This window comes from Apteryx mantelli, chromosome 3 (assembly GCF_036417845.1).
Source record: "Apteryx mantelli isolate bAptMan1 chromosome 3, bAptMan1.hap1, whole genome shotgun sequence".
Taxonomy (NCBI): Eukaryota; Metazoa; Chordata; class Aves; order Apterygiformes; family Apterygidae; genus Apteryx; species Apteryx mantelli.
This window is the reverse complement of record NC_089980.1, coordinates 74,081,811-74,109,578: the sequence shown is the minus strand read 5'-3', so window position 1 is coordinate 74,109,578 and position 27,768 is coordinate 74,081,811. Positions and strand designations below refer to the sequence as shown.

General features: G+C 39.4%; 1 protein-coding gene across 2 annotated transcripts; it reads right to left on the bottom strand.

Annotated features, from left to right (window-relative positions):
• Nucleotides 1-1,933: 1,933 nt before the first annotated feature.
• Nucleotides 1,934-27,342, bottom strand: IFNGR1 (interferon gamma receptor 1). 2 transcript variants are annotated; one of them, XM_067293669.1, is made up of 7 exons: nt 27,238-27,342; nt 17,502-17,616; nt 17,067-17,239; nt 14,805-14,965; nt 13,786-13,963; nt 12,612-12,727; nt 1,934-6,509 (listed from the first exon to the last, which is right to left on the bottom strand). In XM_067293669.1, exons 1-7 carry the CDS (start codon nt 27,323-27,325, stop codon nt 6,015-6,017), a joined length of 1,326 nt encoding a protein of 441 aa, XP_067149770.1. In that variant the 5' UTR covers nt 27,326-27,342; the 3' UTR covers nt 1,934-6,014. The 2 variants fall into 2 exon arrangements, with proteins under 2 accessions (XP_067149770.1, XP_067149771.1); XM_067293670.1 differs by lacking the exon at nt 27,238-27,342 and having other exon boundaries at nt 17,067-17,234; nt 17,502-17,612.
• Between the last annotated feature and the right edge of the window lie 426 nt (nt 27,343-27,768).

Below are 27,768 nucleotides of genomic sequence, written 5' to 3'. Positions count from 1 at the left end.
AGAACATCTTCCACTCTCAGCATAACTTTTTCACAGTTCTCAGAGTTTGCATTTGACTGCACTGTGACCATTTAACCAGAAACATGTAGATTACCCTGTAAGACTTACTTATCTGCCAAAAATCTTTGTTCCATATTTTCTTATGGGAAATAAAATTTGGCAAATCCCAAATAAAGCTGCTAATTTTGCTGCACAGTTGATAAAGTGAAAGTCATTCTCAGTAATTAATCACCCAGGTTGTTCCAACTTGGATTCAAATAGACATCGGAGGGAGAAGGTACTATACTAGTGCCTGATAAAAGGCCAGGTTTCTCCAGTCTTCCTAAGACAGTGAACAGAGGAAAGAAACGTAACCTAGACCTTGGGTAAGGACAAGCAGGGGGGATATGGACCGATGCCAGAGGTGAATGCACGTGGCGTGTGTGTGGGGGGCCGCTGCTCTGCAGATCTATTGCCTGGGGCTCAGGTCATCCCGTGGAGCTAGCTTGCTCCCTGCAAGCAGCAGTAGAGGTGCTTTCTGCCTCTTTCCCTCTCTCCCGGTGCTGGCATCTCCCTGCAGCCATTCAGGGTAACCCATCCTTACTTGTGAAAGTACCTTGCATTTACTCTTGTTTGCTACAGGTCACAAATACAGCTGCTGTTGACACAAGCCTCAACTCTATCAAATCCAGCAGCAGAAAGGAAACAACCACACTAGGTAGAGTCCCTAAGTTTTGGAAGGAGACTTTACATGCCCTCCACCCCTCCCATAACTAAATGAGCTGCCATATACTTGCAAAACAAACAAAAATACAACAAAAACATCTCCAGGAAGAGAATATGCTTTATCAGATTTTCTTTCTCTCACTCTGTATTTTCATTCTAAAAGGATTCTACACATTTGTTTTTTGTGGAAAGATGAAGGGATAGGGTTCCTCTGAGGAACCTTACAGAATCTGCTCAAGAGATGTCAGTGCAGGAAAAGGCTGGGTTACAATTTACATTGCCGCTTACTGTTCTACTCCATACATATTGCAAATATTTGACAACTGCAGGATTAATTTTGCAGAAGAAGATATGTTGAGCTGGCTGTCAGGACCATGTGGGTTGCTGGCTCATGGTTTGCTGTATCTAATATATTTATATATATATAAGCTGTGGCTGGACAGTAGAAAAAAAAAAACCTTCTTTGCCACAAAATAAATGAAAAAAATACTTTTTCAGCCCAATCAGCTACCTGGTCAGTTCATTGTCCAATTGCACGAGTCAGTCAGAAAACATGGGTGAGAGCTGTGTACAAATGGAATTTAAAAAAAAATCCTCAGGAGAGAGAACAATTTTGACTGTAAACAAGTAATTCATAATGGGTTAATAAAAAAATTCTAACCCATTACTAAAATTTCTGAAATGTGTAATAAGTTTAAATACAGTAATTAATGCATTTTATAAATCCAGTAATTTTTCAATGGAATGTAAGGACAGTCCCCAGGCTCAGGTGTTAGAACTGCACTCAAATTATTCCCTGCTGCATCAGTAGTGTGAAGGTAATTACTCAGCAAAGAGGTTGCAAAGCCGATGACCTAGCCAGAATCAGTGTGTGAGCCCTCATCCCTCTGCACGATCATCTGCTGGAGTACAGCAGAGGTACAACCTCACATCTGTAAGGGAGAGACACCTCTTCCAAAACAAAGGGATGCAATCACACCCTCAAGGTCAACAGGAGTTTTTACCACTGACTATAATGAGTCGTATTTCACCCAGAGGATCTCTCAACAACAAATGAGAAAGAGCCTTACTTTAAAACTCATTCTTCTACGTGCTAATACATCTGGTAAGTAAAGCACAGCAACTGGCTATATGTAATTTCACATGTATATATCACAAACAGCATTTTCTATTTATTTTTAGTAAAGCTCAAGCATACATAAAATACATAACCAAGTGAACAACTGAGCAAGCTTCAAAATGCAGATTTATTCTTCAGTATAATAGCTAACAGCAGCAAAAAAGAGGGCACACATTTGCCTTTGAGGTTTTTTTAATTCAATATAAAAGCATTTAAAATTTACAGTATTTACAGGCAGTTTAGCTATAAACTTGAGACAAGAACCAAAGTATGCTCAGCAGGTCCATTTTGGATAGAATGCTGAGCTTACCAGAGCCAAGACGACTTGGGTTAGACATTGGAAAAATACCTTAAGGGCAACGCACTGCTAGAATAGATTGCCTGGTGGCGTTGTGGAGTCATTAGACAGACATGTTGGAGGAATGATGTGGGTCTGGGGAGAAAAACGAACCAGACCTCTGAAGGTTCCATCTAGCCCAGTGATTACGTTAATTTAGAGAATATGAAAAGTGTGTTAATAAATAAGGGTTTCATACTTAAAAGATTGAGTTTTTAAAAATCATACTAAAGATACCTATGCAGGTCACTATAGAAAACCTCTGTATTTTGGCTTTAATATAGAATACTTATTTTGTAAGATGAAAGGTGCTTTTTTTCCCTTTTTTTGAGACACACTGAACCTATTAATATGAATTAAGTATTTACTAGTATTAAACCGTTTACGTGGCACTACTTCAGAGCAACCAGTTACTTCTAGCTTTACCTGAGAAAAACAGTGGAATCTTAACCAGTGAGGGACTATATACAAACATACACTTCTGTTCTAAGCAACTGGGACCACTATAAGATGTCTTGTTTTCACAGATGTCGGCAGATTTGAAGCATGCATTTTTTTTAAACTATATTTATATGAAAAAGCATAAAAACATAGCATTTGATGCTTCTTGCCAACACAGAATGTTACCACAATACTTTATTGTTAATTGCGGAGTTGATAAAAAATTGCGAAGTCCACACAAAAAGGACAATTAAAGAAATTCTTAGAAAAGTTGTTAGCTGTAGCTGGTAAGGCATTTCCATGTTTCCCATCTCAGGAAGTCCCCACACTGCAGGTTGCTGGACACTGGATTGTATGCTGGCAGAAAAACCATTGTGCACTTACCTTGTTCCTAGGCTCTAAATACCACTACTGAGAACTGCTGGAGACAAGACTGTGGGAGATGAAGCTTACTTTAACCCAGGGGATGTATTTTTGTCTCACTGAGACCTCACATTTTCAGTTAGTCACAGCTAACAAATAAAATAACCTGGTGTTTTATGCTCCCTGCAAACTTCTCCAATTCACAATCATAAAACCTGAAAGCTGTCTGAGCAATTGAAACATCTAGATGTACACCTTGGTTGGCTCAAACTGTTCCCATCCCACTGACTTCCAAGGTTAAGTACACAGCACTTAGATGACACACCTGTACTGAAAGTGATGCTTCAGTGGCTTTTGTAACTACAGTGTAGAAATTTTCAGTTATTAAAAGTTATTCTTGTGATAGCTTCAAGAAGAGGTTAGTTACATAAGTATATATGTTGTTTAGTATGGAATACCTAAGCTCCTGTGCTGGAGTTTCAGGTTAAAGAGTAACGGTGCCTTTCCACTACACAAAACTACCCACCATGCCAAATTCTTCCCATATTTATTTCTGTGTTACTTCTGATCAATCTTAACTATACCTACCCTTAACTATATCCTAGCACCTGGCTGGTCCCTTCCACTCACAGGACTCCTTGAAAGATCCAGAACAGAACAATGTACAATGTAGTACTGGGGAGGGGGGAGAGGGGAAAAAAAAAAAGGAAAAAAAAAGGGAATCTGAGAAGGTCACTTGGTTTTAAAACCTATCCACCCTCACACAGGCCATGGGTATCGCTTCTTTTCCAGAAAGCACCAAAAATCAACAGAAGAAAACTATCCAGAACAGAAATCACTTTGTGAGCTCATCTATTCACACAAGTCTAATAGGGTGCGTCTTATTAAATAATTTGCACAGAGAACAGTGCCAGATATTAGAATTTCAAAATGCATTAGTATCACTATAACTCTAACATTTCTAAGAACTTACCTAATTATGACAGAACAGTTTTGAGACAGACAAACCAAATGGAATGATTACTATGGCTAATCCCTGACATTCTTCAGGAACAGCAACATTTTTTGGATGCAACTGACAAAAAGAAAATAAGCTGCCAATCACCAGAAGATGAAATACTCTTAGGAGTAGCAAAGAAAATAGTTACTCAGCAAATTAATGTCTGATTAGAAACTTTTTCAAGAAAACAAACAACCCCCCCGCAGTTTCTAGTACTCTAATTCTCCCTGTTAAGCCAAGCCTAACTTTAGCACTTATCTGACATTTATAAGTTTCCAAGGTTTTTATTGCAGTTCATATTTATCAACAAATCTACAAAACCTGAAAGAAAGGACAACAGCTTCCAACTCTGTACAAAACACAGCTGCCCATCTCCTTAGCAGCACAGATGGCTAAGAGCACGCTTCAGTGGTGATCCATATTATTAACCGAAGTCAGTTAAGTTGAAATTCAACTCCAAGTTAATTTTGATTTTCAAAGCCTTCTTAAAAGAGAGACTTACTTCCTGCCCTTCTGCTGTGGAGATACACACACACTATTAGATCCTGAGCAATGAGTCACCTGCACCAGTTGCTAGGAACTCAATCCAGAATGACATTGAAAAAATCAGATGGTCCCACTAGACTTAAATCTAATGCAGAAATACATCAAAGTCATTAAAACATACTGAAATATTTCTAACTCAGCTTTCTGTTATAACATAACTGCAACATTTGCCTACTTGATTAATCTTTTCCTCAAATTATCAAAATACTACTAGCAGAACTACTATATTCCTGTGAGTAGAGAAGGGAAAGACAGCTATTCTCTTAAACCCTTTGGGAATTGTGCATATACCACTGTGGTTAATGTCTGATATTTGCAGGAAAGGAAGCAGTCCAGTGGCTCCTCTAGAAACTAACTTTATCTTATGAATATTCAAATCAGTGAGAAATGTAAGGACAAAAGTACTACAATACTTGTTTTCCTTCAAAACCATTTGCTGTAATATGCAAGATTTATGAGCTTTTCAAACATTTATGATACATCTACAAAAAAATCTTTTAAAACAAAGACATTTTATAAAAAAAGTGTGCAGACACACCACCTTGTGTTTGTAAAAAAAATACCCTTTTCCCCTGAAGTAAGCTTCATTAAAACCTACTGTAAACATTTCTAAAGAATTTGTGTAGCTGGACGTTAAACAAACTTCCTTCAATGAGGATCAGTCAGCCTGCTAATACAGGAGTTTTTCAGAACGTGACTCAGTTACAGAACATATCTAGGCAACCCAAATCGATGCAGCTATACACAGATAAAACAATTTTTTAGAATAGCCTTTTTTTAGAGTCACAGGACTTGTGTTTTGAAGGGAAAAGTCTAATGTTTACTAACTGAAATGTAGAAAGTGCACACTTCTAGTTGCAGAACAGAACAGAACAAATAGCTGGTTCTTGGCCATGGAATCAAATTCCTCAGGTCCTGCGTGGTGCATGAAAAAGCTATAGGTATACTCTTAAAAGAAACAGTAGGATTTCTTTTAATACAAAAATATTCTTTAAGCATTTAAGAGAAAACAAAGAGAAACAACAGAACACCTTCAATAAAGGCAAAAACTCTCAAACATTTCTTGCACATCTCTATCATAAACTAGTGAATGACTTCTTAAGTATTCAGTTCACGGAATTAATTTTGAAAAGGATTTGAGACAGAATGGAACAATGATAGAGCAACTGCTTTATATTCCTTCATGAAATACCTGTTCTCCATAGAGTACTATTAAAAAATTAACTTACTAATTCCTGTTTCAAATAGTACTTTATGCCATATACACAAACACTTCTGAAAGTGACAGGTTATTATGAAACTTTTCCTCACTTTTTATGTTGTTCTCAGGTACTACTCTTAGTTGCATTTCAGGATCCCATTGTAATAAATTAGACACTGGTGATTCTGTCTGGATCAGGATGTTTTAAAACTTTTTGATGTTGATAATATGACCAATACTCTCCATAATCTTCAGTAATGCTGTTCTTCATGAGTTCTGGTTAAATTTGCAGCTACCCTGGTTAGTCAGTGGGTCTGTATGCAATCACAGGCCGTTCTTCACCAACATCTATCAACATATCTAATGGCACGTGAGGCTTGTCATAGCCTGAAAACTTGAGACAGCTGCTTGGATTGACTGTTTGTTGTACTTCTGTGGTAGAAACCTCTGGATCTGAAGAGTTACTGCATATCTCTGTCTGATTATTGTCAGAAATGAAATAACTCTCTTTCACTTTATGATTTTGTTCAACATCAGAGGATACCTCCTCTGTGCTTTCCTGCACAGAAGCCTCTCCTGTGTTGCTTGGTACCTCTGGCAGAAGAATAGAAGATGCTCCTTCACTGGAATTCTCAGGATTAACACCAACTTCTTTTTGCTCTACCTTCAGTGGGTTCACTTCATCATTTGCTGGCAATGCTGGCTCATCTGGCATAAGGCTTATCACAGAGTTGTATTTTGTCTCTAATTTTGGTTCTAGAAAGTTGTCTGTGTTTAGGTTTCTTATCACACTGACCTGAAATGGAAAAAAAAAAAAAAAAACCCTTTTACTTTTGCGTAAGTTATTAATTTATTGGCTTTAGCTTCTGTCAAAATTCAGAGGTAAAAAAATGTTTGTAATATAAATTTAATTTTATTACAATAATTTCCAGCAGCAATTAGCAAAATGAGACTCTGGCAAGTTCACAAAAATGCTTTCAGTGTGCAAGTACATTGCAAGGACCAGCTCCATTTCATAGGTGCAACTTTCACCTGTTTTATTTTAAGTCATTGAAGTTCACAGTGGCAAGGAGAGCAGCAGAGGAAAAAAAAGCAATAGTACTCTTCTTCTTGAACCAGTTTTGGCAGCCTTTCAAGCCCATACATACACATGACCATAACTTGTAACGAGTATAATTTTCCAGCACTGTCTCAACTAGGAGAGATCTTCCAAGATGGATCTTTAAAACTATATGAGAACCTTTAAACAATCCTGCTAGTCACATTTATGCTGAAGTCTTCCTGGTCATTTCTCCAATATCATTAAGCACTCCGTCAGTGCTGCAACAAACTTTGATGTTTCCCTTTGAAAACTCCACTGGTGGGAGCACACATCAAGTCCTTCAATGGCCAGGCTTCAGCTTGTTTTAAATGAACACACTTTCAGGCTGTTTAGTTTCTTCAGATTTAGATTGATTTGGTGTTTTTTGTTTTTATTTTGTTTTGTTTTTAAGATATTTTCAAGAATACATATGAAAAACAAACTAGGGTAAGTTTTCAGCTGTGTAAAGCTGTTCCCTAAAGCTAGCACAAACCTTAGGGAAAAAGGGTTATTCAAGTCAAGAGTTCTTTTTCAAATTCTGTAATTCACTACACATATGTATCATGAAGTATGAGCTACTAAGAATGAGCTAAATTCTTACTGAGATGTACACAATCATTGTTTTTTGAGATGCTTTGTGAGATATTTTGACTGAAAATATTGGTTGAGTAAAATCTGAAAGGGAGGGATGTAGCTATGGAGGAAAAGGGGTGGGGGAAAAAAATAATGTAGTTTAAGAAAAGCTCCAAATAGGCAAAAAGAATCTCCCATTCTGTACTTGTATAAGAACTGATACAACCATCAAAAATCAGACCATTAAATCTAACTGTGCTTAACAAATATCTTCCTTGATCAAAAGGCTTTGAGGCCATATCTCTACATTCATACCTTCACAGCATGCTGGCTTTAGCAGAACTGATGCCATTCCTTCATCTCTCACTTCACTCCTGTACCTTCCCCTTCAATTGCCCTGGTATCTGTGATCTATGCTGGATCAATGAGACTATTCCAGTTAAAAAACCCACCAAAACAAACATTTCATGGAAATGAATTACTTGTAATCTGAGTTTTACAAACAGCTGTGTTAGCAGAACTAGGGTGAGATGATCTCTTTGGAAGTCAGAGTATCACTGGAAACTAGTAAAAATGGCATTAAGGTGGCTCCTGACACCGAGAATATGCCACACTACAACGTAACTGGCCTTTAGAAAATGAATATCCAGAGAGAATGATGGCTGTTATATGGGAATAGTCAGTATACTAGATAAAGAATATTCAGAGTAATTTTGCATGAGCATGTTTGGGAACTACCCATACTTAAGAATCTGATGCTTAAAAGGTAGCTGCAGAAAACAGAGTGTAATCAAGAAGGTGCAGATACTTAAAAGCTTATGAACAGTTACTAGGATTGATGTTGCACCTCTTGAAAATCTACTTATACAGATATATGGAAAAATATTGGATATTTATGTCATACCTACACTGATCTTTAAGGGATCAGAATCTGCAGCTTTTTGGAGTAGTAAAAATCTTACTCCAATAGTCACACAGTAAGTGACATGAGAAGATAATTCCCTATTTAAGTTGGAATACTTGAAGAACACGAATTAAAATTGAATGCTATACAAAATATGGCTAAAAGCTGCATTTACAACAGTATGAACCTTCCTCCCCACCCCACCTGTACCTGCTATACTACAGTAAAAACAAACAAAAGAAATCAAACCAAACAAAGGGAGTCCCTAAGTTCTTTCTGTCCTTTAAAGATTTGCACGGGCCCTAAAGTCATATTCCTAAAATGTGTTAGGAAAATGCCTTATACTCTACACAGTTTCTGCATTTCACACTGCTTGCTGGCAACGCTTAGAGAGAGAAATCCTGAGGATAAAGTACGTACTCTCTATACAAATACATCCAAGACTTTTGTTCTCAAAAATAAAACCAGTAGTTTTTGCCTTAAGCAACATGGAGCAGACACTCTATTTCCATTCATGAAACAAGGAAACCATTGGAAAAAAAAAAAAAAAAACAAAACCCTCATGGGTTTCCTGGTACCAAAGGTTCTTTAAGAGTCGCTGACTCATGATTTATACGAGATAATTTAGCAATTCACACAGTCACTTCTAGTTTCAAAGAGAAGAATCAACAGATCCCACTGCATTAATCTGAATGCCATTCAAAGCATCTCCAGTAAAAAGTATAATTAAGATATGGGTTACTATTTGAAGAAAAATATTTACTGTAGATAAGTTAATATTTTTCTTTTGTGTACATAATACAGCATTGGTAAACTGAGAGCCAACAGGAGCTTAAACTGCATTTGAGCAGTATTTCCTGGCATGATGCATGTGCTCAGATATTTTAATGTCTCCAAAAAGAACACCTCAGGTTTCAGGTCTTTCACCATCTTAATAGACTAGAGTGTTACACAGGTGGAAGCCAGGCTCCAGGATACATATAAATGACACATCCAAAAAAGAATCAGTAACAGTCAAGGTATTTAACAGTTTCTGTCTTAACTTTATTTTCTGAGGGCTTCTCCACCTAGTTCATTAGTAATTTTCAGAAGCATGTTCTCTGGAGGAGAGTTTGAGAAGTCCATTTCAAATCTCATTAGGGCTTTGACAAAATCTACATGGTCTTTGCATGTTTTCACAACAAATTAATGCTGGGTAAATGTATAAATAGAAGACCCTTTTGCTGCCCTATAAGTGTCAACACGGGAAAAAGTACTTCACAAAAGCTAACGAAGCAACTTACCTCTTGTCAGATGATAATTATTTGTGGCAGATATCAGTCAATAAAATTTACAGGGACAATCAGTTACACGAATTGGAGAATCAGTTTCTCCAAATTAAAAACATATGTTGCAAAAGCATAACCACCAAAAAGCCAGAGTCACAGAGAAAATTCTTGAATGTTTCATCAGCATTTGTAAGTACTCTGCACATACACCAAGAGAATGCAGCCTTGTCATCCCTGCCAGGCTTGGAAAAAAGCATCAGCAGATAGCAGAAATGTTGATTTAAGCATGAGCTAAAAAATGAAATTTGCTGCTTTTCAAAGAGGCTTTTGTCTTTATGGCAAAGAGTGTATTTGGGTGCATTTTCTACCCACTGAAACATTTACCATCACTTAAAGATAAGAGGAGCTGAGAGAAAGAGAGTGAAGTTTCAGGAGACTGAGATGCCCAAGGCTTATTACTAAACTAAGGAAGGGTTCCTTTTAAAACAGATAAACCTTAACACAAAAATCTGGTTATCACGCACAGGACAAACTGGAATGACTGAAGATGGTGTGTGGGTGGGAGAAACACCTTGAAATACTTCTAGTGAGATAACTGAAAGATAACGAATAGCTCTTTAATTACAGCTGGACTGCTGATAACATCAGATACCTATGACCCAGTAGAAGACAACTAGCATGATGAAGTCTTGTAAACAATGTGCTCCATTTCACTAGATTCATATCCCTGGTAGGATTCCTCCTACTATGAATAGGGGTGTTTTGCACATTTAAACTAAGAAACTCTCTCTTATGAAAGTAACCACTCAATGTTGATACTGTAAGACAGTCACATTTTGGAAGTAAGACCTGAACATGACTGACGTGTTATTTCTCAGAGTCCTAAAAAGCTTACAGAAGACAATGTAAATGTTTTTGAGATCTAAATGGCAATGGATTTTTTTTTCTTTTCTTTGACTATATGAGCAGTGAGGCAGCTGCTTGATGATTGCTCTATTTTTTTTCCTGATGATGAAGAACTTCAACTTGCTGAAAGCCATTCAAATGATTTAATCTTTTAGTGCCTTTTAGTGTCTACTTAAAGCTGCTAGGAAGCAGACCTTTGGAAGGCAGCTGTTCTAAAGTGGGACACCTTGCCTAGCCTAGTAACATACAGGAAGACTCTATAGATGCTTCATTTTCAGACAAGCTCAGGTAAAGCACAATAGTTGTGACCTGTATGGAAAAACACGTCTGGTGCAGATTTAAAGTGCAGTGATAGGCTCTCAGCTCTAAGATGTCTTGAGATAATTCCCATATTATTCATATCACCTGCACTGAAACTATCCTTGTGAGCTTTACAATTTAGACCAGAGATTTCAACGGAAATGGACAGAAGGTAAGGACCTTTACAAACAATTTTAAGTCTCATTCAATTCCTTACAACAAGGCACGAAGTGGAATGTGAACCAGACTGCTTAAGAGTTGCTTGGTTTATATAGACTTCAATCAAAACCTTCATATAGCAGGGGAGAATCTGGTATGCTGGAGCACCTAGGAAGCACAAGATAACATACAGCCCAGCAAATTGAGAGAATGGGCACTCAAGTTTCACCAAGACAAGCTAAAGTGTGAACCTGGAGCACACATCAGTAAGCTCACAGTAGTTATGTAGCACCCATCCTACTTGTGTGATGTTCTTTTTCCTAATCCCTTGGATGTGGTATCACAGTAGTTTTGCAAAGCCAGAACAACAAGGCATCTACTGGGCATAGCTTAGAGTCATGCTGGAAGAAGGTATCTTTTGCTATAATGAATTGTCTTCACGAAAATTGTGTGTATACGTAGAATAAAACATTATGTATTCAGATTGTTGCACACTGATGTGAACAAGAAGCTGAAAGAAATCACCAGTGTCTCACTTTTCCTACAGGTATGTGGGTATGAAATCTGGGTCTAGTTGCAGATTCCCTCTGATGGATTTATCTCATCTGGTTTTCTAAGTCTATAGCATGGATGGCTACCTCTGAGCTAGTTCCAAGGCTTCTGTCATAGTCCATGGAGAGGAACAGGCGGGTGCTTTGCCTAATCAGATGTAGATATTCATTGTAGAATGAGATGAATTACATTTGTGCTCCATCAACTCTACTAACTACATTACAGCTTACTATAAAGGGACATACTGTCACTGGTTTGGATATCTCCATTTGGTCAAAGCAATTTCACCTCCTAATATCCTATTTCAAAAGAAAGCTGGCTCCGAAGGAACCTTGGGTGTTGAGCTACCCCTGCACCAAAATGGAGTTGTTTTAAGGGTCTTGAAGTTGAAGGATATGGAATTGAAGATCACTGCCTATTCTCTCTAGAAGTCATATGAAGCTTCCTGTATCTACTAAGGAGATAAATCTTGATATGATTACCAGTTAAGAATTACTACTGCCTCATGTGACAGTTCTTGAAACTTGCTGCTGATTGTTCAGTTGTGACTAACAAGACACCAGAAGTATAATATAACGGTACTTGTCAAATGCTCCGCTCTGGCCTTGTGTGGAAACAAGGAGAATTCCCTGCTGTTTAAAGACTGTCCACTCTGCTTCTTGAAGACTAAAAGTTCCCTGCAGACAAAGTTGAGCAGCTGCTGACCCCTCTTCCCTGCGACTGCCCTGTGTGAGAACAGATTTCCCCAAGTTCTTCTTCCCTCTCTCTACACCACTACTTTTTTCTTACTGCACACATTGCTGTAATAACATTAAACGATTAGCAGTATCACAATATTACCATAAAATGAAGGCATCTCATGTGTGTCCCTATCACTAGAACGAAAATAAACGTATCTATGCGCACACACATTCAGTTTTTAGGAACTAAGTTTTCAAAATGGACCAAGTAATGTTGCTTCAGTTAAAGAGATTGAAGTCTAGTCCTAAAAAAAATACAGAGCATCTGGTTGCAGAGGCTGTGAGAATCTTAGATTGGTATAAATCCTAAACTTCTATGAGATCATAGTAAAAAATGAGAGAGACATAAAGCTGTTATAGTTATAAAACTTACCTAGCTGGAGAGTAAAAATCTGATACAGAAGTCTGAACTTACCAAAGACTTAGGCAGCTTTATGTTCTTCTTCCTTAGTTTCTTGCAGCCACAACATATAGTCAAAACTAAACCAAAGCCCAGGATAACACCAACCACAATTATAATATTTTGTGTGCCTAGGAAGTTAGAGAAAAATTTGTCAAGAAGTTTGGAAAATAAACCATTGCTGTATCATTTAGAATAACTTTAGAAACTGAAATAGCTCAGAACTCTTAGCTGCAATATGTGAATGTATCAGTTTATCACCTTTCTCACTCAAGAACTTAATTTATAAAACAGTATATAAAAATTATAATGACACAAAATTTTCAAGTTATGAATGCAGTACTGTTTTTATAGAGATAAAGGAATTTTATAAATAATCTCTTGTTCCTTAGAGATGATGGGTGTGGATGAAGTTTTTTACTTTTTCCATGTGATAGTATATTAATTGACATAAGAATTATTTCACATAATCTACCCAATAAAATTGTGAAATCTTTCAAAACATAGAACAGTTAATCCTCCCAAGCATACTGCTCTTCCTCTGCATAAAGAAAGAACACATGACTGCTTTTACTAATTTTATCCCTTTTCTCTATTGAACTTTCAGTCCATATTAAGTGACACTAAAAAGTTTGTAAGAGGTTTTCAGAGATACGAAGTTGGGTCACTAGCTGCCTTTGTTTTCTTAAGAAAAACAAGATGACACCTTAATTTTTTTTACCACGAGTTTATTGTTACTTCAAACTCATAAAGGCCTACATTCATTTTCTTTGGAGATGCGATTCAGCAAAAAAGCAATTTGTTACAAGAGGGATGTTGCGCTTCTGAAAACTGTGCAACTCACTGAATGATCCGTCTGTCATTTGTTAATTACACCAATGATCATGTACAGTCAAAACAAATTCTAGAATACCAATGAAGCAGGAAAAGCACCCCTGCCCCTTCACCCCCCAAAAAGAAAAAAATCAGGGTCATTCAAAAATAATGTATTATCTTTAGAAGTCTTTAGAACTGGGAGAGTGCATTTGGAAAGAATGACCGTGTTTTCTCTTTTCTGATACTCTCCTATGGGTCAAGTCAGCGCACTGCTATATCAGAGTCAGAATACTTAGCTAAAATGGATCTCTGGTCAGACTCTGTAAGACAGCTCTTCAGTTACATTCTTACTAAATTTTTAGAATCCTCTTACTCAAAGTCTGCTTGAGAGGAACAGGAATGCAGCTTTCTTCTGACTGGGCGCCAAACATCAGATCATTATATAAACTTCCCTTCGCCGAAACACAATAAATGGAACCTTCAGAAGGAACTGGGATGTTTAGGCTACATTTATGCATATTACAATCGTCTGCAAGGAACTCATCTTTATTCTACAAAAAAGCAAAGCTGTATTATATCATTTGACTAAATACAAAAGGTAAAAATTACAATACCTTCCAACACTTCCAAAATATGACAACACTATTCGATATGTGGTCCTACATCTATGTGCCTTGCTAAAGCTGTGAACTTTGTCTATCAGCTATTTCCAAAAGAGAACAGTTTTACTTGCTACCTTAAGGAGTTATATTTGATCAAACCATGGTGCTTATAGCTAAAATCTTCAGATGCATCCAAGAGAGGAATGTAAATATAGACTATCAACAGAGCCTAATTCACTAAATTCAATTCCTAATTCCATAAAAATTATACCTGGATGCATATGAAAAGTTAACTCTATAAATAAACATATCTGCTATGAGTTTTCTCAAATTCACCCTCCATGATTGCCAAACAAATGAAGTGGTATCAGTATCTTGAAAGTTAGTCTTCTGATACAAAAGGTCTACCTAAAGTAGTAAAAGGGGCACAAAGTTACCAGTGTTTTATTTTAGCATGTGTGCAGCAATAGCAGCACGCAATCAAATAACCCTAACTTTTGCATACAGCTCATATAATAATCTTTAATTTTTGTTATTAGACATGCATTTGAACAACTAACATCTAGACCTGCATGTCATGTCTCTCACCACGACCCATTTGACATTTTAGGGCTTCACTTTGCATCAGTAGTCTTATGTTACATTCAGCTGTTTTTCTGATAACTGTTAGCTTTATGTGTTATTGAAGATTAAAAAAAAAAACCAACCAGAAAAACTAAAGGAGTGGACTCCCTGTTTATGTATTTAAAACACAAATATTTTAATTTGAAGTTTTCATTTTGAAACATACCTGATTTTTACTGTCCCCAAAAGTCACTGAGTAAGTGAGCTCTGAATAAATTCCTCCGATCCAAGGATAAAGCTCCACAGATGGAAACGGAGGATGGTAAATATCAACGATGATTTTGTCACTGTGCCTTGAGAGACGCAAATTAGGTGGTCCTATTTTTCCTGAAACACATTGTACCTTTTCTATTAGGCCAAAGCTTTTGACATAGTATTGAGATATAGAGATCTAATAAAACTTGCTATTTATATTTAACTTCCATAAATTCATTAGAGATTTGAAAAGAATTACATGTCTATTTTAATGCGGTTAATATTGTACAGCTGTAGTACTGAGAAGTAATGAAGGCATATGGATACAAGGATGAATCTGCTTCTAAAACAGAAATAACAGAGATAGTCCACAGAGAGTTTACTGTTAAAAAAAGAAAAAAAACCCCCAACTTTCCTACATATATAAGGCCATAACAATTCAGCTTACTGACAACAGTTGGAAAAAAAAGAGTATTTACACATTTATAGGTAAAGGAGAACAGAATACAAAATACTGCTGACTAAATCCCACCCATAAACCATGCTCAACTAAAAACGATACAGTACCAAAAAAAGGCTATTTGAAAATCTAAACAAATAGTGTCTTGAGCAATGGTAGTTAGAAGCCTGATTTCCTGTGGCAATGGCCTATGAATTTTTGCTGTCTAATGATCTGACTGAACACATGGGTCTCTTGTTCAATGGAAACATTACTTTGGGTCTTTCTTCCATACATCACTGCTAATTTTCTGCAAACTGTGGAACTTAGCATTATTTCCACGGCTTCTGTTCCTTTGGCAAATGGTTGAAACTGACTATTGATTCCAAGTCATGAGAGTACTGGGTGAGGGAAGGGCAAGGGGGAAAGAGGCAATCGTAGAGGCAAACAAGGAGACACTCTATTCCTGCAACTCCAGCAATGCAGAAATCCAGCTCTCTCTAAAGTACAACCCAAGCTATGCTTGGTCAGAGACAAGTTCATGGGCAACATCCTGCCTGCAAGTCATAGCTTGAGAATGTAGCAAGTACTAAGGAAATCTCTTAGCCCTTCCCCACTCTTGTGTAACTTCTCACTTTGTGCTCCCCACATACTGCTGAGGCTTGCACCACAGTTTTGGAAAGGTTGGCTTGAAGTCTGGATATACAACTTTTATGGTATTAATGTTAAAAAGTGCTATTTGTACTAAAGTAGCCCAAAGCATTTAAATGAAGAAGGAATAACTGTTACTTAACCAGACACAGGGGATTTCTGTAGTTTCTAGGTAACATCCATAGACACCCAAAGCTGTCAGTAAGTGCAGTTAGTGTCAAGACATCACTTGGTAAGTGGGGCTGTAGCGCCAAGACATCACTTCACTGACCACTCGAATCACATCTAGAGTACTGCGTCCAGTTCTGGGCTCCCCAGTACAAGAGGGATGTGGCACTACTGGAGCAAGTCCAGCGAAGGGCCACAAAGATGATTAGGGGACTGGAGCATCTCTCTTATGAGGAAAGGCTGAGAGAGCTTGGCCTGTTTAGCTTGGAGAAGAGAAGGCTGAGAGGAGATCTTATCAATGTGTACAAGTATCTGAAGGGAGGGTGTCGAGAGGATGGGGCCAGACTCTTTTCAGTGGTGCCCAGTGACAGGACGCGAGGCAATGGGCACAAACTGAAACACAGACACTTCCATCTGAACATGAGGAAATACTTTTTCACTGTGAGGGTGACAGAGCACTGGAACAGGTTGCCCCGAGAGGTGGTGGAGTCTCCTTCTCTGGAGATATTCAAAATGCGCCTGGATGCAATCCTGTGCAATGTGCTCTAGGTGACCCTGCTTGAGCAGGGGGGTTGGACTAGATGATCTCCAGAGGTCCCTTCCAACCTCAGTGATTCTGTGATTCTGTGAATACAACTTCTACGGGATCAGAGCTCCCAGTAGCAGTTTGCTACTGTTCTTGCCAGCAGGCAAGAATATGGGAAAGATGCATAGAGTATATCACTAGCACCACTTCCCTGCTTTTAAAAGTTTTGAAAAATATTCAAATACCGCAGTGGGAGGGCCAAAAAGTCCCTACAGAGGCAGCACTAAGAAATTCCTACTGAACAACAATCATACTTCATTTCAGCCTGGACTCCTGAGCTTATGATATTCCCAACTGGGACACAATAATGCAGTAAAAAAAAAGATAATTCTATTCATTTTTTAAATTTTGGCAGAAAATTACAAGATTTAGGGTATGATGGAACTTACCATGCTTTTGCAAAATAAACTCACTTGTCTCAACATACTCAGACTGTTCTGACTCAACAACAGCTTTAACTCGAAGCCAATGGGAGGAAAAGAGGTCTTGTATTTCCCCTGAGACATCACAAGTGTGAGCCGAGATGTTCACACAAGTTGAGATGGTCTTATAAAAACCTAAGCTGTAAAACAGATCAAACAACAGTTAATACAGTTGCCACTTATTGTACAGTATACTGCCTATGACAAAACATCTGACAAATTTTTCCTTAATTTACACTTAGGCAACCTTCACTTATCACTACATGACTTTACCAAATCGAAATAAAACCATTTATCACAGACTGCTTTTGCAGGTTTTTTTTTGTTTTTTTTTTGCAGATTGCTTTTATATGCTTCCAGAAAATATGAGGTACAGGAAATAATGAAAGAATAAGAACTTACTTGTAAGGTTTGATTTCCACCACAAAATGAGGGGTTTCAAAAACATGTGGGTAATGCCAGTGCAAGACAGTCTTGAAATTTTCGGATGTTATTACAATTTGTGTTGGCAAAGGTACTAGAAAGAAACAGAACAATCAGACTTAGTCAAGCATGAGAAAAGCCAAATATATTTTTGAATTATTCGGAGAAGGCAACATGCTAGAAATGACTAGAAAAATTAGACATAAAAGTCCCAAATACTTCTCCCAAAGAGGACTCAATTTGCTACCAGTATGAACACAACAGAGCCTTGCAGGCTGATTTTCTATTCTTTTCTCTTGCAGAGATAGTTTTCTTCCTATATGCAACCCAGAACCTCAGATAATCCATGTGTATGGAAAGCAAGTCTCTCAGCCCATATGAGGTTCGTCAGCTGTGATGATTACAAGGTTATGTTGGTATTATACGGATCTACTAGCAGGACAGATAATATTAATTTACTGAAGTTAGAGTAGAGTAGTCCAACTCCTGCAGATCTATCTTGCTCTTTGAGAACCTCATCAGAAGCAGGGGGACCAAAGCAGGGGGACCAAAGCTGTAGAATCCAGGGTCCATGCCCCAGAAAAGCCCTGCTGTCTCCTGACTCAGCCTTGCCAGAAGTCAATAGTCCTACTGGGGAAAGCCTGGATTCAACGTGAATTTCTGGCAATGACATTTTTAAGTCTCCTGCGGTATTCCTTAAAAGGCTGTTATAATAAACTACTAACGTTCATGAAGAATATGAACAGCGAAAATACTATGTAGTTTCACATACAGGAGAGCATTTGAAGTACAGTTAGTAAATAACATCAGAGGTGAGGTAGTAAATGATACAGGAATAAAAAATAGCATTCATGGTTTCCTCATAAAGGAAACGTGTCTGTGCTGAGCACCAGCTGGGATGGGGGAAGGGTCAGCTGCAGGGGAAGGACAATTACACGGCACTGTAAGTATTAAAGGGCGTCACAGCATGCAAAGAAGGGGACAACTCATATTTGACCTGCTCTAGGTTGCTTCTTGTTCACAAAGTGAGTGCTCCAACTTCTTGCTCTGTGATACATTAACGAGGGAAAGTAAACAATTTTCATGTCTTGAGAACAAGACCACAAAGATAACACCTGACAAAGAGTAATATATAGAGGCTCAGATATGCTATTAACCACGAAGATTTGATACATGCAATATACGTCACTGCAAATGGTGCTGTGGTTTAGTAATTTTCTAATATGTACAAAAGTGGTATTTCAGTTATTGGAAAAAAGGAACACAATCATCAAATTTGCAACCACAAGAAAAAAAAGGTGTCAAGTTGATAGAAGAGGTGTCAAAGCACACAAATGCTACACTGTGCCTTAAAAGTAAATACTTGATGCAATAAGCCTTACAAAATTTTACTGTAGTGTACTATTATATAAATAAAACTATATTATATAAATAAGACTATACTTAACAAAAGAGTGGAAAAATCAAAACCCAGAGAATATTAGAACTGCCAGTAGAAGTTTAGCTTGGCTCCTTTGTGAATGCACAACTAAAAGTCAGGTAGTAACTACAAACCATTTTGCTTTCTCCTCCCTCATTCTTCCTCCTGTACCCACATTTTTGTTTTGTACATAGACTGAGTTACTTAATGAACGAACAGTCTTCAATATTTTTGTTAAATTAGATCATTAGGCAGTTTCACGACTTAGTTATGAAATGCTATTCAAACATGATTCTTAAGTAAGATTTACTATTCCATCTAAGTTCTTCTATGATACTTATCACGAAATTATGCTAGCAAATGCATTTAAATCTATGCAAGTATTTTTCCAACACCTCTGTAAGAGAAATGATCATTCCTCCCATTTTACACTTGGAGATATAAGGCAGAGGAATATAATGTTTAGAAGTATACACAAATACTGAGTGCCCAGCTAGGACCCAAGAGATTTTACCAAATTGCTTCTCCACAGATCCATGAAAAACTATTCAACCTAATCCCCCATTCTTCCACCCGGAGATGTTTTTTAATATGCTCCTTCACTCCATTAAAACACTGAGACTAAAAAACACAAGAACTCTTGCGGAAAACAAGCCTTCTTCATGAAAAGATGACTTTCCTCACAAACTATATAAAATAAACCACCTTCCAGCCACGAGTGATGTCACCACTGACATGCCAACATCCCATACCACAATGGCACCGCAAGTTGGCCTTGATCATTTACAGGAACAACCATACACACATATTGTCAGTTCATCCTTTTCATCCCTACTTACAACTTTGCTCTCAATGACCAAGCTAATCAAATGGTATCTCCCACAAACTAGTTACTCCCTCTCTGATCTCTCGCTCCTGATCCTCAAGAAAGGCCTACAGGACACCTTTCAGCATGAGTTGAGAAGCTAAAATTCATAACTCTACTCAGGACTAAAAGTCAGTAGTGATACAAGTTTTATAGCATACCTCCTCTCACCCCATTAAACTCTCTCCATGTTTCACAGGCCCCAAATTACCTGCCTTTCTTTTTCGAAGAGACACCACCTCATTACTTCTTCCACCACTTCCCTTATTCTCTACAGGCAGCAACCATCTTGTCCCTCAGGTGGTCTAATGGATATGCAGTAAACTCAATATTAAGCGCTCTCAGCTTGCATTTATCTTTGAGGTTTGCTGGTTCTACTCTGGAGCCAAAGAAGGCCTGAAAGCTCATCTCCTTTTCCTAATTACTTTCATGGAAGATGACATATCTACCCGCAAAAATTGCCTAAACAATTTGAGTCATGGAGCTATTTTTCAGGTCATTTAGTAATTCACAGAAGCTTAAGATGCAGAACTTAGCGCTCAGCACTACAACAGATCAGACCACCGGGTGTCAAGATAAGCCCCGAAAATGGATCAGCTTGTGATCACCCATGGAAAGTCTACTTTTAATGCCTTGAGGAGACAAGTCTAGTCCCTTTCTTCAAGTTTGTTATCTCCCCCACCTTGTTTTTACATAAATAGTCTTAAGCTGACCAGTTCACAGCCTCTTACACAGGCTGTCTATCTGCCTTCTAAGAATTTCTCCTCCATTCAGTCCCCTCTCTTGTGCCAGTGCAGAGACAGAGCCTTGCGATACCCCTCTCCCAACTTCATTCCACTCCAGCATCAAGACTACAGACCACAGAGAACACAGCAGGTTTTCAGAGCACTAACATTTAATGTTCATAGATGTTACTTCTGTGTATTACTAGTTAAAATGCCACAACAGTTTATTTGAACAGTTTTATTAAACCATAACGAAACATTAACTTTTTAAACATGTTACACTGTTCTGCTATATTGTTCAGCAGGCACAACTAGGGAAAGATGATAGTGGCTAGTGACACAATGGTATCTTTAAACATAAAACTCCTGATTTATAATAAATTTAATCAACTCAAATACAGCAACACTCAAGGAGCAAAATCAAACAGTGAGAAACTAAACATGGGAGAAGTGTGAAAAACTGATCAGCAAACCAAGTCATGATGCATGATATAGGACATTCAACAAGTTGTTTTGCCTCCAGTTCAAATACAGTCATTCCATCCTCACAGTTAGCCCCATTCACCCTGCTGTGTAAGATGGCAATACTGGCTAACAGAAAAACAACAGAGACTTCAGGAAGAACAGTTTTGCATAGAGCCAGAGAAATTACCCTAGGGATGTGCAATATGGAACTACTTCAGACAGTGTATCTATATCCAGAGAACAAGTGAATAAAGGGAGAAAGTAGGTGGAAAGATCAGTCAGATTTCTTTTTTCTTTCTTTCTTTCTTTTTTTTTTTTAAGATTATGGAAACTAAATATGCTTGGATTTTGAGGATAAAGAACTGGAATGTTGGAAAGTAAAGGCAGTAAAAAGGGAGGAGTAAAAACAAATATAAGCAAGATTACAGAATGAACTAGAAATTGAGCATTTAATAGAGAAGATCAGAAGTGGGAATGCAATTGCTTAGTTGATCTCAGCAAACTCACACAAGGATCAATTTTAAAGCAACATACACTGCTCACTGAGAGAAATGCGAGTATTTGCTCATATCCAAGCAGCCCAGACTATTTAATTAATGCTCCCAAATGGGGTGACAAAGATCTGAGCAAATGTGACATGCACTGTGGTGCGGAAAAAAAAATCAAATATCCTCTCAATGTGTGTTTAATTAAAGTACTAAAGTTCTGGAGACACTTGCCTCTTCAGCAGACTGTTACATAGCGGACAGGAAGGAAACGCATGCAGGAGGAAATACTTTGAGATTAAAAGGCAGATAACACTGAAAGACTTTTGTTTTACTCCAAATATTTCCTGCTTGGTTTCAGGCTATTAAGAAATAAGGGTTTTTTTTGTTTTGTTTTTCAAAGTAAAGGGAGCAAGCATACCTAGCTGCACTGTCACAACCACATTCTAAAGATCGAGGACAGAAGACAACTCACAGAACTAATACAGTAGTTGCACACAATATATGGTATAGTACTGTTTCAAAAACATTGATCAAAACAAAAGATACTTGCTCGTATATACAAGATGACAAACCTAACCAGTCCCATTTTGTACATTCACTTGCCTTTGTCAACAATGCCATATTGTACACAAGTTTTTTCACAAATCTCAGCAAGTTCAGAAACACGCAGATTGAGAAAGATTTCTGTATCTGGCTGAAGATTATCTTGTTCACTATATGTATGTTTCTGAAAAATACTACATGGAAGACATTTGTGAAATACAAGTTTGGAGCAGCCACATATTCAATCAAGTTATCTTTAGAGTACGTATAGAAATATCTTGTCAGACTTAATTTTTTTTAATATATAAATAGATGTCCCAACCATTTGCTGTGCCTCAGTAATGAGCTATTCAACAGCAAAAACTCAATCAATGAACTAGAGAATCAACGAACACTTCACAGGGGTAAAAATGAGGCAGCCTTCCAATTGATGTTTGTATCCTGTGAAAAGTTTAAAAAAATAAAATAAAATCCTCCTCCCATTCTAATGGGGCAATTAGGCATTAGTATAAATACAGAGGCATAAATACAGATTTGCTACCACTAATCACAGAAGTGGAATTTAACTGAAGGTGTCATACAATAACAGTTTAGCCTGGTGAGTTCACAATGCAGACTCTTTGATACAGTTATCTCAGGCAACAAAGACTTAATGGACCAGAGTTCCTTCAAGTTTCATGTGCCTATTGAACACAATTCAAGCACTAAAAGTACAAATTGAAAGTCAGAGCTTAAAAAGGACAAACTATGAGAAAATAATTAAAAATACATCTTTTGAAAGTCTGTTCCAGAGCCTTTTTTGGGTTTCCATGAAAAACAAACAAATCCCTATAATCCCAGAGTGGTATCTAGTAGGACAACAGTTTCAAGCCACTTCAATATGTCAAGGGAGACATCAGTTTAAACTTTGTTCTGGATTCATACCAAATGGGTATCTTGTCATTTAGGCTGAAGAGTTAAAAGGCAACCAGACACAATGCTAACAAAACAGTCCTTTCTGGGCTACAGACTGGGAAAGCAGTGTGCATTCCTTATGTCAGACCTGGGCTCCACCTGAGCTCATGCAGACATTTAATCTCCAGCTACTTTAACTGCATCCAGAAAGGGCAGCAGCTTTGGGGACTTCACAAATGTAAAAATAGGATTCCCCTGAGCTTTCATCACCACTGAAGGGGAAGACAAGGAGGAAAAAAAACCCAGATAAATCTGCACTACCCTCAGAATGCTTCTCTGGGGCCCTTTTGCAATGCACTGACTTGTCACAGAAGAAAAAACAGGTGGTGGCAAAAGGCAGCCTGCACCCCAGAAAATGGATTCAGAGAGAAGTAAGTCTGTGCTAAGGGTGAAAAACAGCATGTCAAAAGGAGTTAGCCTTTCATTGGAAACTGTACAATTTCCTTCTAGAACAAACCCCTTTTGATCATTTAGAGCCTCACTGTGATCTGCTCTGAAGCAAACAGAATTGGCCTGTGTTAAAGCAGAGCGCAGCAATCTGAGGGCTGGAAGAGAGCTAGCAGCACTACCCAGAACTGCACGACAGAGCTTTGGCAGGCAAACAACAGTGCCCAGCAGAGGCTCTACAAGCACCAAATACCTGCTATGGAGAGAAATGGGAAATGGCTGTCAGAGAGGGGGCTCTGTCCACTGCCATGTTGCCCTTCAAAGAGCATAACACCATTAGGATGCAAACAGCCTGTACATCCGTTCTTACTACCCACCTCCTGGCAGGTCAGGCCCTAAAGGTGCACAGCCCACCTCCTGCCCTTGTCGGACAGCTGAAGCGGGGACAGAGCTTGTAGGTTGGCTTGAGCAAGGAGGCTGAGAGACAGGCAAATACCAAGCATCAAGGTGCCAGGAGAATTTTGCTCCTGCTACCTGCTTGGCCTTCCTCGGAGTGGCAGCAGCCATGTAGCATATGGAAAAGTTTGCACACGCTTGCCTTCACGAGCTCCCCTCTGTCGCCCAGAAAGGAATCCAGACATAGACCACTCTTGTAATGTCTTTTCTATACTCTGGTGGTTCTTCCTGAACAAAGTTATTAAAAATAAGCTTAAATCAATGCATGTAACAGCAAGTCTATGCAGAAAATTCTACTAGAAGTTCTCAAAAGATCTTATCAACTTCAAAAGGGAAATCTCATTCAATTTTACAAATGAATAAAGAGTTCAAAGACTAGGGGTCAGAAGCTATTAATTTAAAAAATGTTTAGTGAGTGAAATAAAATTAAGTAATTTCATAGAATATACAACCATGAATATACACTTTACAAAACATCTAGTACTTTTTTACTGCTACTATTTACAACAGGTTTTTTACTTCCTCAGGGCTCAGAGTTTTGACACTAATCCACAGAGCTTTTTTTTTTTTTTTAGTTGTAGTTTATGGTAAATGTCCCAGCAAGGTACTATGCTGTACTAAGAGGACAGTCTTGGATCACTATAAAAAGAAAAGCATAAGTTCAAGAAAAAAGCATGCACAAGATGGAGTTTTTCACAACTGCTGTAAAAGTAAGAGTTAAATACTGTTTCACCTGTTTTGTGACTATTCTTCCCTTTCACTAGAGCTGAAATATCACTAAACAGCACTCTATCATCTCATTATTTTTTTGCTTGTAGTTGTACAGAAGAACTGCTATGACTGCCAATAAACAGAACTGTAAAATAACAAGCCAAAAAGACTAAGATATCAACAGAACACACACAACTGGTGACCACAAAAAGCAAGTACACGCATATACTTGGAAATCGGGCTTTCAATGTGCAAGAAGTACCTGAACTGCTATCACAGTCTAAAAAGTACCATAATCTTGAGTACCTCTTGGGACCTCTCTTTCAGGACACCTAGATGCAGACTGGACATTTTCATTGACAAACGCCCAGCTCCACTGACGAATCACTGGCATATCTATACGGACATGGGCTTGTTTACATGTTAAGCACCCAGTTGTAGGAAACAGAGGTGGTGTTCAACCACTCAGAAAAGAGCTGTTAGGTTGTCTGACTACTCTAGGCAAAATTGTGTCCTATAACAAAGGACTAAGATCACTGATAGAAGTGCATTTCCTCCTTACCTTTCAGCTTTGAGATATGTATTACACCACTAGAGCTCTGAAAGCTCTGATAAGACTTAAGAAAATAATCACTCTATTGCAAAGGAAAACATAAACATGTTTCAGAATTCCCCTTCTACTCTAATCTTTCCACTGTAAGCCAGCATACCTACTTATACCTATGTAATAATGAAATAATAACATTCTATTAGTTTTTCATTACAGATATAACAAGGATTTTGATTCTGCTAATACACAACAATGTCTATTAGAAATTCTTCCATGATGTTTTTGTTCACTAAAAATCTAAGGTTTTGCTTAAACAATGAAGTCTCTGAAGGATATGGTTATAGAGACTGCTTCTAGCCTGAGCGCTAGCCATCAGGAAAACTCTCCTTGTGTTTTCAAAACGTAACTCAGGAGTGTATTCTGCCCTTCACCCGAGGGTTTGCTGCACTCATGCACAGAAAAAAATGAGCTTTTTGCTTCTAAGCAGCTCAACACACATCAGCTACCCCACAGTACTGTACTGTAGTTTTAGATGGAGGTAATAGTTGTGCTGGACAAGGTTGGATTATTGCAGGTTCACTTTACCCTAAAAGTGATTTTCTGGTACTTTTTTTTTTTTTTTTAAACTTCAGAATTTCTTATTGCAACATAAGAAGTCTTGCATTTCATCAGCAATGAAAGCATGCCTTTAGAGGATGCCAGTTCTAGATGCCCAAAGCTAGTACTTAACATATCAATCCTACTTATTGCTAGAAGTGTGAGAAAAGGACTTCTCTGCAAGGTTTACTGGTTACAAAATTAAACAAACTGGATGCTGAAGATCTAAACTACCAGTGACAAATGAGTGGACAGATTAACGTTTTTTCTGCTCCTAGCCTGGGGGGGGGGGGGGGTAAACCTAAACGGTCTTCAAAAGTCTCATAAGGCCAGAGTGTGCCCCATCACTGGGGGGAACAAGTTCAGGCACTCCAGAAAGGCACAGATCTAAATGCAATGAAGCCCTGATGAATCAGTATTACGGATATGCAGAATCTGATGAGCCTGCATACATGACCAACATTTCTGTGATCAACTGCAAGCAGCATTTTAGGTATACAGATCTTGTTTTTTGGGTAAAGGTTAGTGGAATACTGCTGCTTTAAGCTAATGCATGGATATGCTTCCTGGTTTTAAGCCCTTTCACAAAAAGTTTAATATGCATTACCCTGTATATGTCTCTCAATACTTTTAAAAATTAAGGGCAGCTGCATGTTCTCTTTTGACCTGAGCTATTAGCCTCCAATCTCTGGTCTTATTAGCCACTCCAATTCTAAGTGAAACCAGATTGAATATTTCCTCCTCCCCCCCCCCCCAATAATCCTGCCTGAACAGAGACAAAATCAGAGGTTCTTTGCTTGCAGTCCACCTCCCTTTCCAAGCAGTACTCGGCTGAAAGCTGCCCCCTCAGCTTTGGTCAAGGCCATGATCCTGATGCCTTGTTTGGATACAGCCCTACACTCCCCATCTTTGCTTTAAAATCTCCAGCTTCTGCTTGTATGGATACATACATATATAAAACACAGTAGATTAGTCCTGTTCTGTGCATATATTACTCTTAGGTCACGTGCCAAAGTGCACAAACATCTGAGAGAATGGCTGGTATCAGCTCTTTACAGTAAAGGGCTGTAACCATTTACCATACATGACATAAAATAAGGAGTAGCACTTTTAACAGTAATGAGACAGCAGAGACAGATCTGAAAGTGCATTAAAGTGCTGTTTTATCAGAACTAATTGCATGCAACTTCCAAAGAAAAGCCTCATCGCGCACCCGAGCCCTCCTTGATTATTAACCGGTTGTGAGCGACGCTCAGCAAAACTGGGATCTCATTTCCCTGTCGCACGGGGACGACATGGGGGCTGCTCCTTCCCCCGCTCCGGCTCCTCTCGGCGGCGGAGGGCAGCGGCAGCGATCCAGAGCCCCACCGCTCGGCGCCGCCGGCCGCGAGCGAGCCCGGGCGGGCGGGTGGGGGTGGGGAGGGAGCGGGGGCGGCACTGCCCGCCGCGGGGAGCCCTGCCCGGCGGCGCCGCTGCCCTCAGCCCCGGCCCCAGCCCGGCGCTCGCCGCGGGGGCCCGCGCGGCCTCGCCCCCCGCCCCGGCCCCGCCCGTTACCTGCGGCCGGCCGCTCCCCGCGGGGGGGCGCGCCCCGGCTGGGCGCCAGCAGCGGCGCGAGCGCCAGGAGGGCGAGCGGCAGCCGCATGGCGCCCGGCGGCCGCCTCGCCCGCTGCTCCCTGCTCGGCTCCGCTCCTGCTCGCGGGCGACGGCTGCGGCGCGGCGCCTCCCGCGGGCCTCGCCGGGGCCGGGGGCAGGCAGGCCCCGCCCGCCGGCGAGGGCGCGGCGGCCGGGAAGCGGGTGGGCCGCTGACGTTTCACGGGTTACTGCCGAGCAGAGGGCGGGCGGCGCGGGGGAGGGGGGGGGTTTCCAGCGCCGCGCTGCTGGCACCGGTAGCCTGGCGCTGGCGGGGACAGGGCGGACGGTCTGTGTGCCCGGAGCCGTCGGACCCCACTGGTCAGCTGGGGGGGGGGCGCCCCCGCCCCGGGACAGGGGGCAACCGGCCTGCGGGGCCCGGGAGGAGGCGAGCGTTGTGGGCGTGCCCGGAGCCTCGGAGCCTGCGCGGCGCCGCCGGGCGGGCGCGTTACGACC